General features: G+C 38.9%; 1 protein-coding gene across 2 annotated transcripts in view; it reads left to right on the top strand.

The window, feature by feature from the left end:
• LOC132833348 (wolframin-like) overlaps positions 1-12,658 on the top strand; it is a 37,566-nt gene that overhangs the window by 18,062 nt on the left and 6,846 nt on the right. For both annotated transcript variants that reach the window (XM_060851537.1, XM_060851538.1), the window contains 4 exons: positions 6,889-7,033; positions 10,696-10,866; positions 11,001-11,081; positions 12,477-12,619. In XM_060851537.1, the coding sequence (XP_060707520.1) occupies positions 6,889-7,033; positions 10,696-10,866; positions 11,001-11,081; positions 12,477-12,619 (540 nt within the window). The remainder of the gene's footprint in view (positions 1-6,888; positions 7,034-10,695; positions 10,867-11,000; positions 11,082-12,476; positions 12,620-12,658) is intronic.

The raw sequence follows: 12,658 nt of genomic DNA, 5'->3' as shown, positions 1-12,658 counted from the left end.
TGATATCACTTTCTTTTATGCTGAGCCTCCGATCATGAGCTACAGTTTATCCCCTAAAGAGACCTTAAGCTATGAAACTGGAAAGAAAACATAAACTACCTCTTCCTATTGCACCAAATTCCCACGCTGCCTCAAAAATCCCCATGCTGCTTCAAAAGTCCCAAGTTATGTACTCATTCAGGCTGAGAAATCAATAATTTAAGTAGATATAAGGACATATACAGTGATGTTGAGGTTTAGGAAGTGAATTGCAGAGCTGGATGGCTGGTGGTTTTGCAAACTTGAAGATTTGAGAGGTGAAAATTAAAGGAGCACAGAGATTTCAGAATCGTCAGGCTGAAAGAGGTCAGATGGAGAGCAGTAGTATTACAAGAATGCATTTAACAGTTGAATATCTGCAGCCAAGATTGGACTAATCTTAAGATTCACAATCCTCTCTGAATGAGAACTGGCTTCTCATCTTAGTCCTAAATGACTAATCTGCATAGACTGTATTCCCTAGTTAAAGGCTGTCCACAGGGAAACAACTCAAGGGTTATTGACCCAGGAGGCTGGTACAATTGCAACATTTAAGAGGCATTTAGATGGGTATATGAATAGGAAGAGTATGGAGGTATTTGGGTCGGCTGCTGGCGGGTGGGACTAGATTGGATTGGTCTATCTGGTCGGCAAGGACGGGTTGGACCGAAAGGTCTGTTTTCATGCTGTACATCTCTATGACTCTTTTATCAATTTCAATTAGGTCACCTTTCATTTTTCTTAGAATACGCCTATTCAATATTATCTCTTCATCGGATGGTCTGTCGCCTGAGCAATCCATCTATTAAACCTTTGTTCCCCCTTCCAAGGTAAATAATTATCCTTTATTGGGTCTGAAGATTAAAACCATATACTGTATTGTGCATTGTATTTATTTCGATTTACTTCCATCTCTGCTGACTGCACTCTCTTCTCTACCACCATTTCATCACCTTGATCTGCATTCTACTACTTTTTTTCACTTCACACTATCCCAAAAGAGAACATTATCTTTCAGTTCATTGCCTATCCCTGTGGGCTCCTCCTCTTGTGTTGTAATCATCTTTCATCTACTTTAACACTCAACTCTTTCTCATCCTTTGATACTATCAGCTTCCAACAAAGGTCTTTCTAAAGCCTTTATTCCATTTTAAATATCTTTCCCTCTTGGATCTTGCTCAACCGTTCATTTCTTGATTTCCTCAGCTACTCAGTCCCACCTGGAAGTATTTGCATTTCCCACTGCCTTCCAATATTCTGATTTCCCCTCAGCACTGTTTTCTGACTCCTCCATTAGCTGAATGTCTTTCATTGTGTGCCCCTTGATCTCCTGTCATCTTTCTACTGTGATCTCTCACAACAGGTTTGTTCTACCAGCCTGAGTAGGCCATAAAAGCATGACGATATGGTGTACAGAAACAAATTAGAGCACCACCAGAACTGAGACTGAACCGCTTAAAGGAAGCAAAAACTAATACAGCCATAAAGGACAAAGCCCAGAATTAAATGAAAGATTAGATTAGAGTACTTAGCGTGGAAACAGGCCTTCCGACCAACAAGTCCACACCGACCCTCCAAAGAGCAACCCTACATTCACCCCTTCACCTAACACTACGGGCAATTTAGCATGGCCAATTCACCTGGCTTGCACATCTCTGGACTGTGGGAGGAAACCAGAGCACCCGGAGGAAACCCACGCAGACATGGGGAGAATGTGCAAACTCCTGAGGTGGGAATTGAACCCGGGTCCCTGGCACTGTGACGCTGCAGTGCTAACCATGGTGCCACCATGAAAGATGAGCTGAAAAAAAGCAGGAGGTACAGAAGCTTCAAGAAAAGATAACTAAAGCAGCTGAAGTGTATTAATGCAAGAGTGAAAGATCACATTGCCACAGTGTGACACTGGATGGGGTCAGAGGGAGCGTGACTCAGGATCATTACAAAGCCAGGGAAGTGCATAAAGAGGCTTACCAGGCTGCTGGGTCATTAACGTTGACAGACTATTGTAACATTAAAGCGTTGATTTAATTTGTCTAATGTGGAAAATTGGGTGTAATGCAAATAGTGGTAGCTGCTGAATTGGTGAGAGGATAGATTAAAGACATTAATATTACTGATTTAAAATAGATGCAAAATGGAAATAAGGTTTTCTTTTGTATTGTAGTTATACAGTAAATATAAATTATTGCCTCTTACAGATTTAAACCTACTTCAAAAATTAAAACCTCTTTTCAGTCATTAAAATGAACCCCAATCCTGCATTATATTTTGGATAGATTCCTCAAAGGTGTTTATTTTTATGGTGACTTTGGACACTTGAATGTTTTTTATTAGCTTTTTGAGAGTGGAGGAGTAACCAGTTGTTTTCTCATAAAAGTAGATTTTGTTTTCTGCGATTGCAAGAGACTGTACCATTTTATATTTGGATTTTTACTGCTACATGTAGCCACCCCCCCCCCCCCCCCCCCCCCCCAAAATAACAGCAGGCAGCTGTAAAACTTCTTTGGGGGCCTTGCCCAGCTAACAGATCAGTGCTGCAGTCCAGTGTCACATTACACTCAAATTTGCTTACCAAGACATTTCGAGATGGTCGAGCTGTTTTGGATACTGATTTAGTGAAGATTTCTCGCTGGTTAGGGAGGAAGGAATAGAAAGCTGTATATGTAAGTTGGTTGGGGCACTTACGTAAGGGGCACTTTAATGTAGATGGAATAGAAAGCAGTAAATTGAGATTGATTGGTAGATTAAATGATGGGCAAAAAGTAGCAGAGTTTAGTGGAATAAGGCCATCCATTTCTTAATGGGAACTGTTTTTTTAAAAAATCAGATTTAGGGGTCCAAATAAAGAAATCTGTATAAACTAGGGGACATGTGAATAAAGCAAATTTTAAAAAGTTGATGGAATGTTGGCCTTTATCTCAAGCTAGAAAATAAATAGTAGTAGGTAAGTTACAACGATACAGGGTTCTGGTCCACCATGTTTTGACTTCTGGGCAGTGTACCAGGATGTATTAGCTATGGGCGTGGTGCTGCATAATTTTACCAGAATGACACTAGACTGAAAGTGTAAAGTTTGAGGATTGGCTGTATAGACTTAGCTTTTATTCCCTTAACTTAAGTCTAGTAGAAAGTTAAGTTAATTAAACTTAAGCTGATCAAAGGGGTTGGTTAGATCAAAAGAAACCACTGTTTCTGATAATGGAATTCAGATCAAAGAAGTATAACATTAAAATTTGAAATGGGAAATTCGGGGCTGATGTCAAACAGTGATGGCCGCTCTTATCGCAAATCTGCTGAGGTCAGTTCAAAATTTTAAAACTGAGATTGCCAAACAAAGATCTGTGAATGATGAGGAGTTCTATGGGACCCAGGCTGGTAAATGAAGTTAACATTAAGAACAACCTTGATTTAATTGAATGATAGCAGCTGCTTGAGATTAAAGGAAATTGTGGTTGTAACGGTATATCAGTTCCAATCGTATCAAATGGTAAAGCAGGCATAATTCCTGTGGTGTTTTTGAAGGGTTCAGTGACCTAGTCATGTGGTAGTTTCTTCATATGTTCTTATGTTAGTATTTCTGCTGCCAGATAAACTTGAGTAATCCATCTTTGTTCAGATAAGCATTTCTACAAATAATTCTTGAACCATTTATTCTGAACAAACTTGAAATTTTCCTTTGGCCTAATCTGTATTGTTTCCATTGCTATAACAGGCTTGAAAATGTGTCATTGAGTTTTCTAATAATTAATGGAGAAATGACATACCAAAGCTAAATGTTGAACTTCATAATATGCTTAGTTTCAGTGAACTGACGCACTTGCTGGGTTTGAGAAACATAAGCCTTTCACTTAAATCTGGAAAAAGATCTTTTATTTTTATCATTGTTTATAGTGTAATTATCTCATTTTATGAAGGGCTTTTGCCCAAAACATCGATTCTCCTGCTCCTCGGATGCTGCCTGACCTGCTGTGCTTTTCCAGCACCACACTGATCTAAACTCTGGTTTCCAGCATCTGCAGTCCTCACTTTTACCCTGTGCTATTTGAGCAGTCAAATCAATTAAATGATGTAAATATTCACCATACATGTAATATGGTGCCTGTACTGAACCTTTTATGTAAATATCCTCTAGTAAAACAAGTGGCAAACATGTTATCAGGGTTAGGTCTGGCTGAAATGCTAAAAAGACTGCATGCATCATCACAGGAAGTCTCACTGTCACATGGTGGTCCTGCTGTTTCTTGAAGTATTGTAACAAGATGGAGCCACAGCAATTTGTTTCCCAAAAAATAGTTTAATGTTTTCATTACCTCCTCAGAATCTAAATATTTTTAGTAGCACAGCGAGGTGAAGAATATTATAAAATGATAGTGAATGATAGAACAATGTGAAGAACTCTCTGCTATTACTGAATACTTTTGAGCAGATTATAAGACCCAAACAAGCAGTAGTATTGCTAAATTGACTTTGAAAATTTACCCAGTATCACACTGTACTCGGCTTTACTGCAAAAGTGAGCATACTGGTAAACCAGTACCCTGCTGTATGCATGGGCTAGGAGCATGAAACCGTAGGTTGTAGGGCAACTGAATATGACTTTTCAATATAGATAGAAAAATAATTAAAATCCAGATGTGATAGTCATACAGCATGGAAACAGACCTTGCATTCAACTCATCCATGGTGACCAGGTTTCCCAAACTAAACCAGTCCGATTTGTCTGTGTCTGTCCCATATTCCTCTAAACCTTTACTATTCATGTAGCTATCAAAGTGTCTTTTAATTATTGTAACTGTACCTGCATCTGCCACATAACCACCTTCTGTGTGGAAAAAGTTGCCCCTCCGGTCCCTTTTAAATCTTTCTCCTGTCACCTTAAAATGATGCCCTCCAGTTTTGAACTCCCTTACCCTTGGAAAAAGGCTTCACTATTCACCTTATCTATGCCCCTCGTGATTTTATAAACCTGTATATGCTGAACCAGAGCAATTCACTCTTACACAAGAAATCTGACTTGCATTTTATTGGCAGAGTAGAGGAACTGGAAAGCCAATAATATCCATCAAAACATTTCAGAGCTGAATTCCCACAGCTATTCATGAGACGCGGAAAGCAGGAGGTATCATAATAAATCATTCTGTCCTGAAACAAAGCCAGTATCCCTGGCTGCACCAAGGAAAGTTCTTCATCCACTCATGCAAAAAAGGAAATTTACTTACCGTTGAAGCAAGGATTATTTCATCTGAGAGAACCAAAAAGCTAGTGCTTCATAGAAGTGACATTTTTTGGGGGGATTATTAAATGGTGGAAGTTGGACTATAATTGAAATAAGAATTTTGCAACTTGATGAAGTGCTACATATTTTTGAGCTGTGTGGCCCAGTGTTGCTTTTTGAAGGCAGTGAGTGACATCAAGCCTTATGAGAAATTTTGTCTGACAGCAGTTGTGTTGCAGAATTATATTAAAACACTGTCAAGAGCAGTAGAGAAATTTCTAAAGTCTACAGATAGAAAATAACCATAACACACTCTTGAATGTGTGGAAAATACCGAGGTATAACTGATGAACCAACGAAACAAAGAACAACTATTGCCCTACAGACAACAACATGTCATCATTGCTAAAAGCCAAAGGACTGAAGGAGAAAAAACTTCACCTTGTGGTCTGCACTTCTTATCTTTTGGAATTAGAGTAATTAGACAAAATCATAGGATGTTATTGTCTATTGTGAGGGGAATACAAAGTACAGAGGCTATGTTTCAAATATGTAGGACATTGGTGAGACCACATCTGGTGTTCTGTAAATCTAATTCTTTAAAATTCCATAGAATTGCTAATGAGGAATGATATTTGTTTTGCATTTCTAAGCTATTGTTCACATCCAGTTTTGTTCCATCTGAACTGCTTATTTAAGGAAGACAGAACTTCACTCTCTACTCTCCCGCATAAACTTGTATGAGGTGCTAACTTGCAAAACATGAGGGAGAAAAAGGATGAGGATTGACCTAGACAGAAAGGACAATGAGAAACCCCACAAAGAGCACATCCTACCAGATCTCGTCCGCCTGCCCGCCCACTCGCATATGGACCACCCAGTCCATTGGCAGCCAGTTTCGAATGTTTAAAGTCTTTTGACTTTATTCTCAGCTATTTAATAGTGGAAAATAGATTGCATTACATAGATGAGCTAAGGTACCATACTTCAACATGCACAAATAAGTAGGAAATAAAGCCACTGTGTCTCTATTATAGGATTCACTGAACCAAAGGCATAGGAGGCTATTCAGTAAGTTATTCCTTCCCTTTCTCTATGTCCTATCAAATTTTCCAGCTTCCTTTTTGAAAGTTATGATTGAATCTGCATTCAGCACTTTTTTGTGTGAAGTGCATTTAATTTCTTGTTAAAAGAAGTCGTCATCTTTTGCCTGATTCTTTTGAAAATTTCCTTGAATTCACTGTACTCTGGTACCTGACATTTGCATCAATGCTAACAGAGTAAGAAAGAAAACATCGAGGTCTTCTGTTTTTTTGAACATCCACTGAACCTCATCTTGGCTTTCTCCTTATAGGTTCTCTGCCTTCCTTGGTAAAGGAAGTTTCTCATCCACCATATCATTCCAATAATTCTCGTTTTCATAGTCTCTAAGACCTTGCTAGCCTTCTGCAAGTGCTGTGTACTTAAACATAGATATGGAACTACTGCTGCAACCTAACCAATGACTTCTAAAACCATATCATTCTTGTTGCCTATACTTATACATCTGAAGATCCAGGATTTTAATGTTTGCCTCAGTTTGACAGCCATTGTCAGATATTTGCATACGTGGCATTTTAAAGAAAAATAATGTCCTTTTTATTTGCTGCCATTAGGTCGGTAAATATTACCTGAAGCTTGCTGGCAGAAAGGATGAAGAACTGAACAACTGTACAGCTGTATACTGGTTAATCCAATCTGCCAAACAGGGCAAAAAAGAAGCTGGAAAACTGCTTAAAAGTTGTCTTGCAGAAAGGAAAGGTATGTTTTTTTTATAGTAGACATAAAAAGACTTTGAATAGCATGTGGAAGTAATGATAACATATCATTTTTTGTACCCTACAGTTAATATGTGGCTAATATGGTGCAACAGTTTTTAAAAAGGAATGCTGATTGAATGATTGCATTGCTATAGGAACACTAGTATATCACAAACTGCACATGGCAAATGCTGACTGTTTATTTAAACTGACTGTCCCATTTTGGAGGCGATGCCATGAGCCATACTTTGGGAAAAGGTTGAAAGAAGGACAGTAGAACTCATGTCATGTCTCCATAGTCTTAAAAGAAAAGCACCAGAGAGGGTGCAAAACTGATTCACAAGGAAGAATACCAAAATAAATTTACTTGTCAAAGGGCTGGAAGGACACCTCGAGCTGGCATGAACCAGCTAGGCAGAACAGCTTATTTCTGTGCTGCAGTCTAAATCTAAGTAATGACTTTTCTTCTCTCTAAATGTTTTGAAATATGCAGGTGATTTGTCTAAGCTTGTAACCCCTGTATCACTATTTGATTTTGTGGCCACATACTCAGACTTCAAGGAGCCAACTTGTGCGTGACCAACATTGGAGTTGCTGTTGCCCTTTGGGCCAGTTTAAAGAAAAGGTTAATGGGGATGTGCATTGAGGGAAAAAACTGAATCAGCCAAGGCTCAGCTTCCTTAAAGTAGGAATCTCCCCAAAGTATATACATGATCGACGTAAGCAGTTAATCTAAGATGGGAGGTCATTAATTTAAATTGGTGAGAAAGAAGGACCTGCATTAATCTGGTGCTATTATCACATCTGTCAGAATTGACCCAAAGCTGCTTTGAAGTCTCATTGCATTTTCGTAAAATTGACTTTCGAGCCAGTATCAGAAAGTAAAGTTTGTTCAATGTATCAAGGAAATGGTCTGCCCACCCAAATAGCAAAGTGGGGAATGAATGGCTTATGTTATGTGCAAGTGGAGACACAGACAATGTGAAATTGCAACTGAATCTCTCCTTATAGCCTGATTATGTTAGCTGGCATTAGGATGTTTTATGCCATATCTGGCCGTGTATGACCGTTAGAATTTTAGCTCAGTTGCTATAGTTGGAAACCGTTTAATCGCTTCAATTTTTTCATAATTAGTCATCTATTAATATTCTTTGAATACAGGATTAATAGACTTGGATTTCAGGAGAAATATAGTACCAGAATTTACTTAGCTCTGAGAAAGAGTCCCTCCCTCTATTCAGATTAGGAAATGGGTTCGTAGTAGGCTGTCTGTGTCTTCCAACTTTTAGATCTTTTGTAAAACTATGTATTGCATTAATTTTGTTTGCATATTAAATACATTAGCATTTTTAAAAAATTAATTCATCACGGACTGTGCCACCATTCCTAATAGTCTTGGAATTGGTGGTGATGAGCTGCGTTCTTGAACTATTACAATCATCTGAGCTTACAAACACTTGCAGTTATGTTAGGAAAGGATTTTGATCCAGAGGCAATCCAGGAGTGGTGATCTAGTTCCAACTCATAATGTGTGCAGAATGTGGCTGTTCACTATAACTGCTGCTTTCGCCATTTAAAATGTTGGAGATTGTGGTTTGTAAAGTGTTGTCGAAGGAACCTTGGTGAATCACGGCACTGCAACTTGTATTTAGTATACACCGTTGCCACTGTGTGATGCAGGATTGAAAAGTGAATAATGAAGATGGGTAACCAATCAAGCTGGTTGCTTTGTCCTGGATGGTGTGGAGCTACTTGTGTAGTTCGAGTTTTTGTGATCCAGGCAAGTAGGAAGTACTTGATCACGTTGTGACTTAGAGCTGGTTGACAAGTACTGGGGGAGACGAGAGGGAAGTTACTGCTGCAGAATTCCCAGCCCCTGACATGCTGTTGTAGCAACATCGTTTATATAGCTGGTCTGGTTCAGTAGCCAGTCAATGTCAAATCTCCAATCTCCAGGTTGTTAATAAAGGAGGATTTAGCAATAGTAATGCCACTGAACATCAAAGGGCAATTTTAGATGCTCTCCTGTTAAAGAGCCATTTTCTGGCAGTTGCATTGCTTAAAGATATTACTTAGCCCAAGCCTGGAAGTTGTCTGGGTCGTGCAAAATTTGAACAGGGACTGCTTCAATATTCAGGGCCACGAATTGTGCTAATAGTTGTGCAATCATCACCAAGCATCCATATTTGACTTTACAAGGAAGGGAAACTCATTGATGAAGCAGCTGCAAATAGTTGGACCTTGGACCCTAATCTGGGAAACCTGTGCACTGATATTCTCAGACAGAAATGACTGACCTCTAACAACAACCATCTTCCTCTGTGCTAGCCAAGACGTTGAACAGTGGAGATTATCCCCTCAAATCCTACTGAGTCCACTTCTGCAAGGATGTCTTAATGTAATTCTCCATCAAATGCGGCCTTGATGTTGAGGGCAGTTACTTAATATATTGAATTCAGCTCTTTGACCAAGGTGGTAATGAAGCCAGGAACTGAATGGTTCTAGCAGAAACTAAGCATCATTGAGTAAGTTTTTCCTTTACAAATACTATTGAATAGCATTGTCGATGAGCTATTGTGTCAATTTGCTGATATTCAGTAGACAGTGGGAATTGATTAGATATGTCCTGTACATAATAATAGGACAAATCAGGATAATTTTCCACATTGTTGCATGGATGTCAGTGTCATAGCTGTGAACCGCTTGACGAGGGGTGCACTTACTTCCAGAACATACATTTTCAGTAGTGTTACCAGACTTTTGTCAGAGCCTTTGCAGTATCCAATGCTGTTTCACAGCACGAGGAATGCAGGTTCAATTTCTGCCTTGGGCGACTGTGTGGAGTTTGCACACTCTCCCCGTGTCTGTGTGTGTTTCCTCTGGTTACCCCCTCAGTCCAAAGACGTACAAGTTAGGTGGATTGGCCATGCTGAATTACCCATAGTATTCAGGGATGTGCAAGCTAGGTGGATTAGCCATGGGAAATGCAGGATTACAGGGGTGTGATGGGGTGGGATGTTCTCCAAAAGGTTGGTGTGGACTTGATAGGCTGAATGGCCTGATTTCACATTATGGATTCTGTGCATTTCTTGATTATTATGTAGAATGAATCGAATTGAGAACTGACATGAAGTCAGCAGAACACATGAATGTGATAGTTAAGGAGGTTTTCATCAGTCATAGCATAATATGTAAGAGCAAGGAAGTAATGTTGGAGTTGTGCAGAGCATTGGACAGGCCATAACTGAAGTACTGTGTGCAGTTCTCGTCATCACACCACAGGAAGGATGTGATTGTACGAGAGACTATACAGAAGTGATAAATGTGAGCTGATGTCCAATTTTCAGCCTGTTTTGAATCAATTCTAAAAGCAATTGCTAAAGTCTAAACCTGTATTTAGAAGAGTGCAATCATTCAAAATGTTTCTTGTTTTCATATCACATTTTGTTTCCATTGTTTTAAAGAGTTTGAATAATTAACGCAAACATCATTTTTACTTTTGGTTGTGTAGATCTGCTCAGTATTTGAAAGATTTTGCACATGGTGCATCTTCATGAGAAAAACCTGTAAACCGTTTGCATGCTACTTTCCAGGTTACTGTATGGCTGCATGCGTTAATGCAGTTTTCAGGAAAAATTGCTTGACACCTACTTTTTCCTCAAGGCATCACATCTGAGAACGAGGAATTGGTGAAGCAACTTGCAAATGAGAGTGAGCTTGAGCGGGCTGTGCGGAAGGCTACGTTAATTATGTATCAGAAGCTGAATCCAAACCGCAAGAAGCAGGTAGCTGTCTCTGAAATCCTGGAGAATGTTAGTCACATCAATGCTGAAGGTAGGACAAAAGAGAAGGTTCATTGTTGGGTCTTCATCCACATCTTGATGCAGATGAAATTCACACATTTTCAAAATGTATATTGACGATGTGTTATAACAGATTGCCATTCCTTTGCTTTTATCATCATGCAGGTAGCAAGGCTGAACCAGGCCCTGTCCCGAAAATGCTGCAGAAAGAGAGGCGAGTGCTTGAGCGACTGGTCAGCATTCAAAGTAAGATAACCTGCTAACATTCTTCCTCCTTTGTAACTCTTAAGCAGCTACATTATGAAATTCAGTATGCAAGTAGTTTAGTTCATCTATTTCAATTTCATTTGAATCATTTTTAACTTCAGTTTAAGAAATATTGTCTTTAATGGAAGTAAAGTGATATACCAGGAGTAGGAAAATCAAATCATCCCTGAATGGAGATTTTTTTTCTCAATTTTCATATTAAAGTGAATACCAGCGATCGGGGAATTGGTGTGCTATAGGATATTTTATCTCAATTTCCAATTTCTGCTTTGCTATGTTCTTTGTTCATGTTCATTAGAACCAAAGATGAAAAATGGAGAAAGGAGGATGCAAATGAAGTGAAATTTAAGGAAGTATATCTTTTGAATGGCAGAAATTTACTCTCCCATAAACTCCCAAGAGATGCTACTCAATACTTTTACCTATGTCACTGCATATACTTTGCATTAATCTGGGACTCTGATGTGTGAGGCCAATATAAAATGGCCAGTACTGCTCAGATACCTGACCTAAGGTTAGCCATTTAAGAGGACTGGATGTCAGTGTTCTGTTAACTTCTAGATTCAAATTTAAACCAGGCTGGTAGATTAAATGTATTTTCTATTGTGTCTGTGTTCAGAAAGTGATTATGAACACGAGCCTAATGCTTACAGAATCAGTCTCACTCAATCCTAAAATGCTAGCAACTTTACAAGAAAAAGGATACTAAGAAGCTAAACAAATGACCTAGTCAGCTTGAATGTATGTTAGGTAATAACTTTATTCTCATTATTGATGATCTTCTGCTATCATTGGAAAGTAGACTGGTGGATTTCATTACAATGAGTTTATATCAGACAAACAGTTCTAGCGATGAAGGACTTCAGCTCCATGATCAGATGGGTGATGTTATAGTAATTCTCCTCAGAGACTGGACAGACTAGCTAGATAAAGAGAAACTGTTTGCATTGGCAGAAGGCTTAGGAACACGAGGACACTGGTTTAATGTATTTGGCAAAAGTATCAATGATTGAGTTGCAGAGAGGCACCTCAGGTACTCTAGCTAAATGGTCTCCTCTGTGCTATAACCATTCTATGAATTTCACAACTTGGCAATACGGTGACGTCGTGACCTCAAGAATGCAGGTGTGATACAAGTGTAATGGGATAATTCTGTCCGCTTAAACTAAGGCATGTTGTCAGAGCAAAGCAAACTAAAGTTCACTTAGCTGGAAGCATTCAAAGAAAACTAAGTGTATAAAATCCTAATGTTTTCTTACCTTGAACACAAATAAAAAGGTGTAAAATTGGAAGGTGCTGCATTGGTGCAACTTAATAGTCCAATGAAGGATACACTTGGGATCCTGTTAATCAAAACTGGTATTACTCTTTCAGGTAACAAGGACTTAAAGTTGGATGATTTTGTTGACATCACAAAGAAGTATGCCAAGGGCATTATCCCATCTAACTTACTAATGCAGGGAGAGGATGATGGACTTGAAGGGAAACTACCTGAAGATTTGCCTTTACAGCAGAAGGTATAGTTAAGAATGCAAATAGAATTGTTCAACAGACTT

Source organism: Hemiscyllium ocellatum, chromosome 36, assembly GCF_020745735.1.
Source record: "Hemiscyllium ocellatum isolate sHemOce1 chromosome 36, sHemOce1.pat.X.cur, whole genome shotgun sequence".
Lineage (NCBI taxonomy): Eukaryota > Metazoa > Chordata > Chondrichthyes > Orectolobiformes > Hemiscylliidae > Hemiscyllium > Hemiscyllium ocellatum.
The sequence above is the reverse complement of the archived record's forward strand: the minus strand, read 5'-3'. Positions and strand labels throughout refer to the sequence as shown.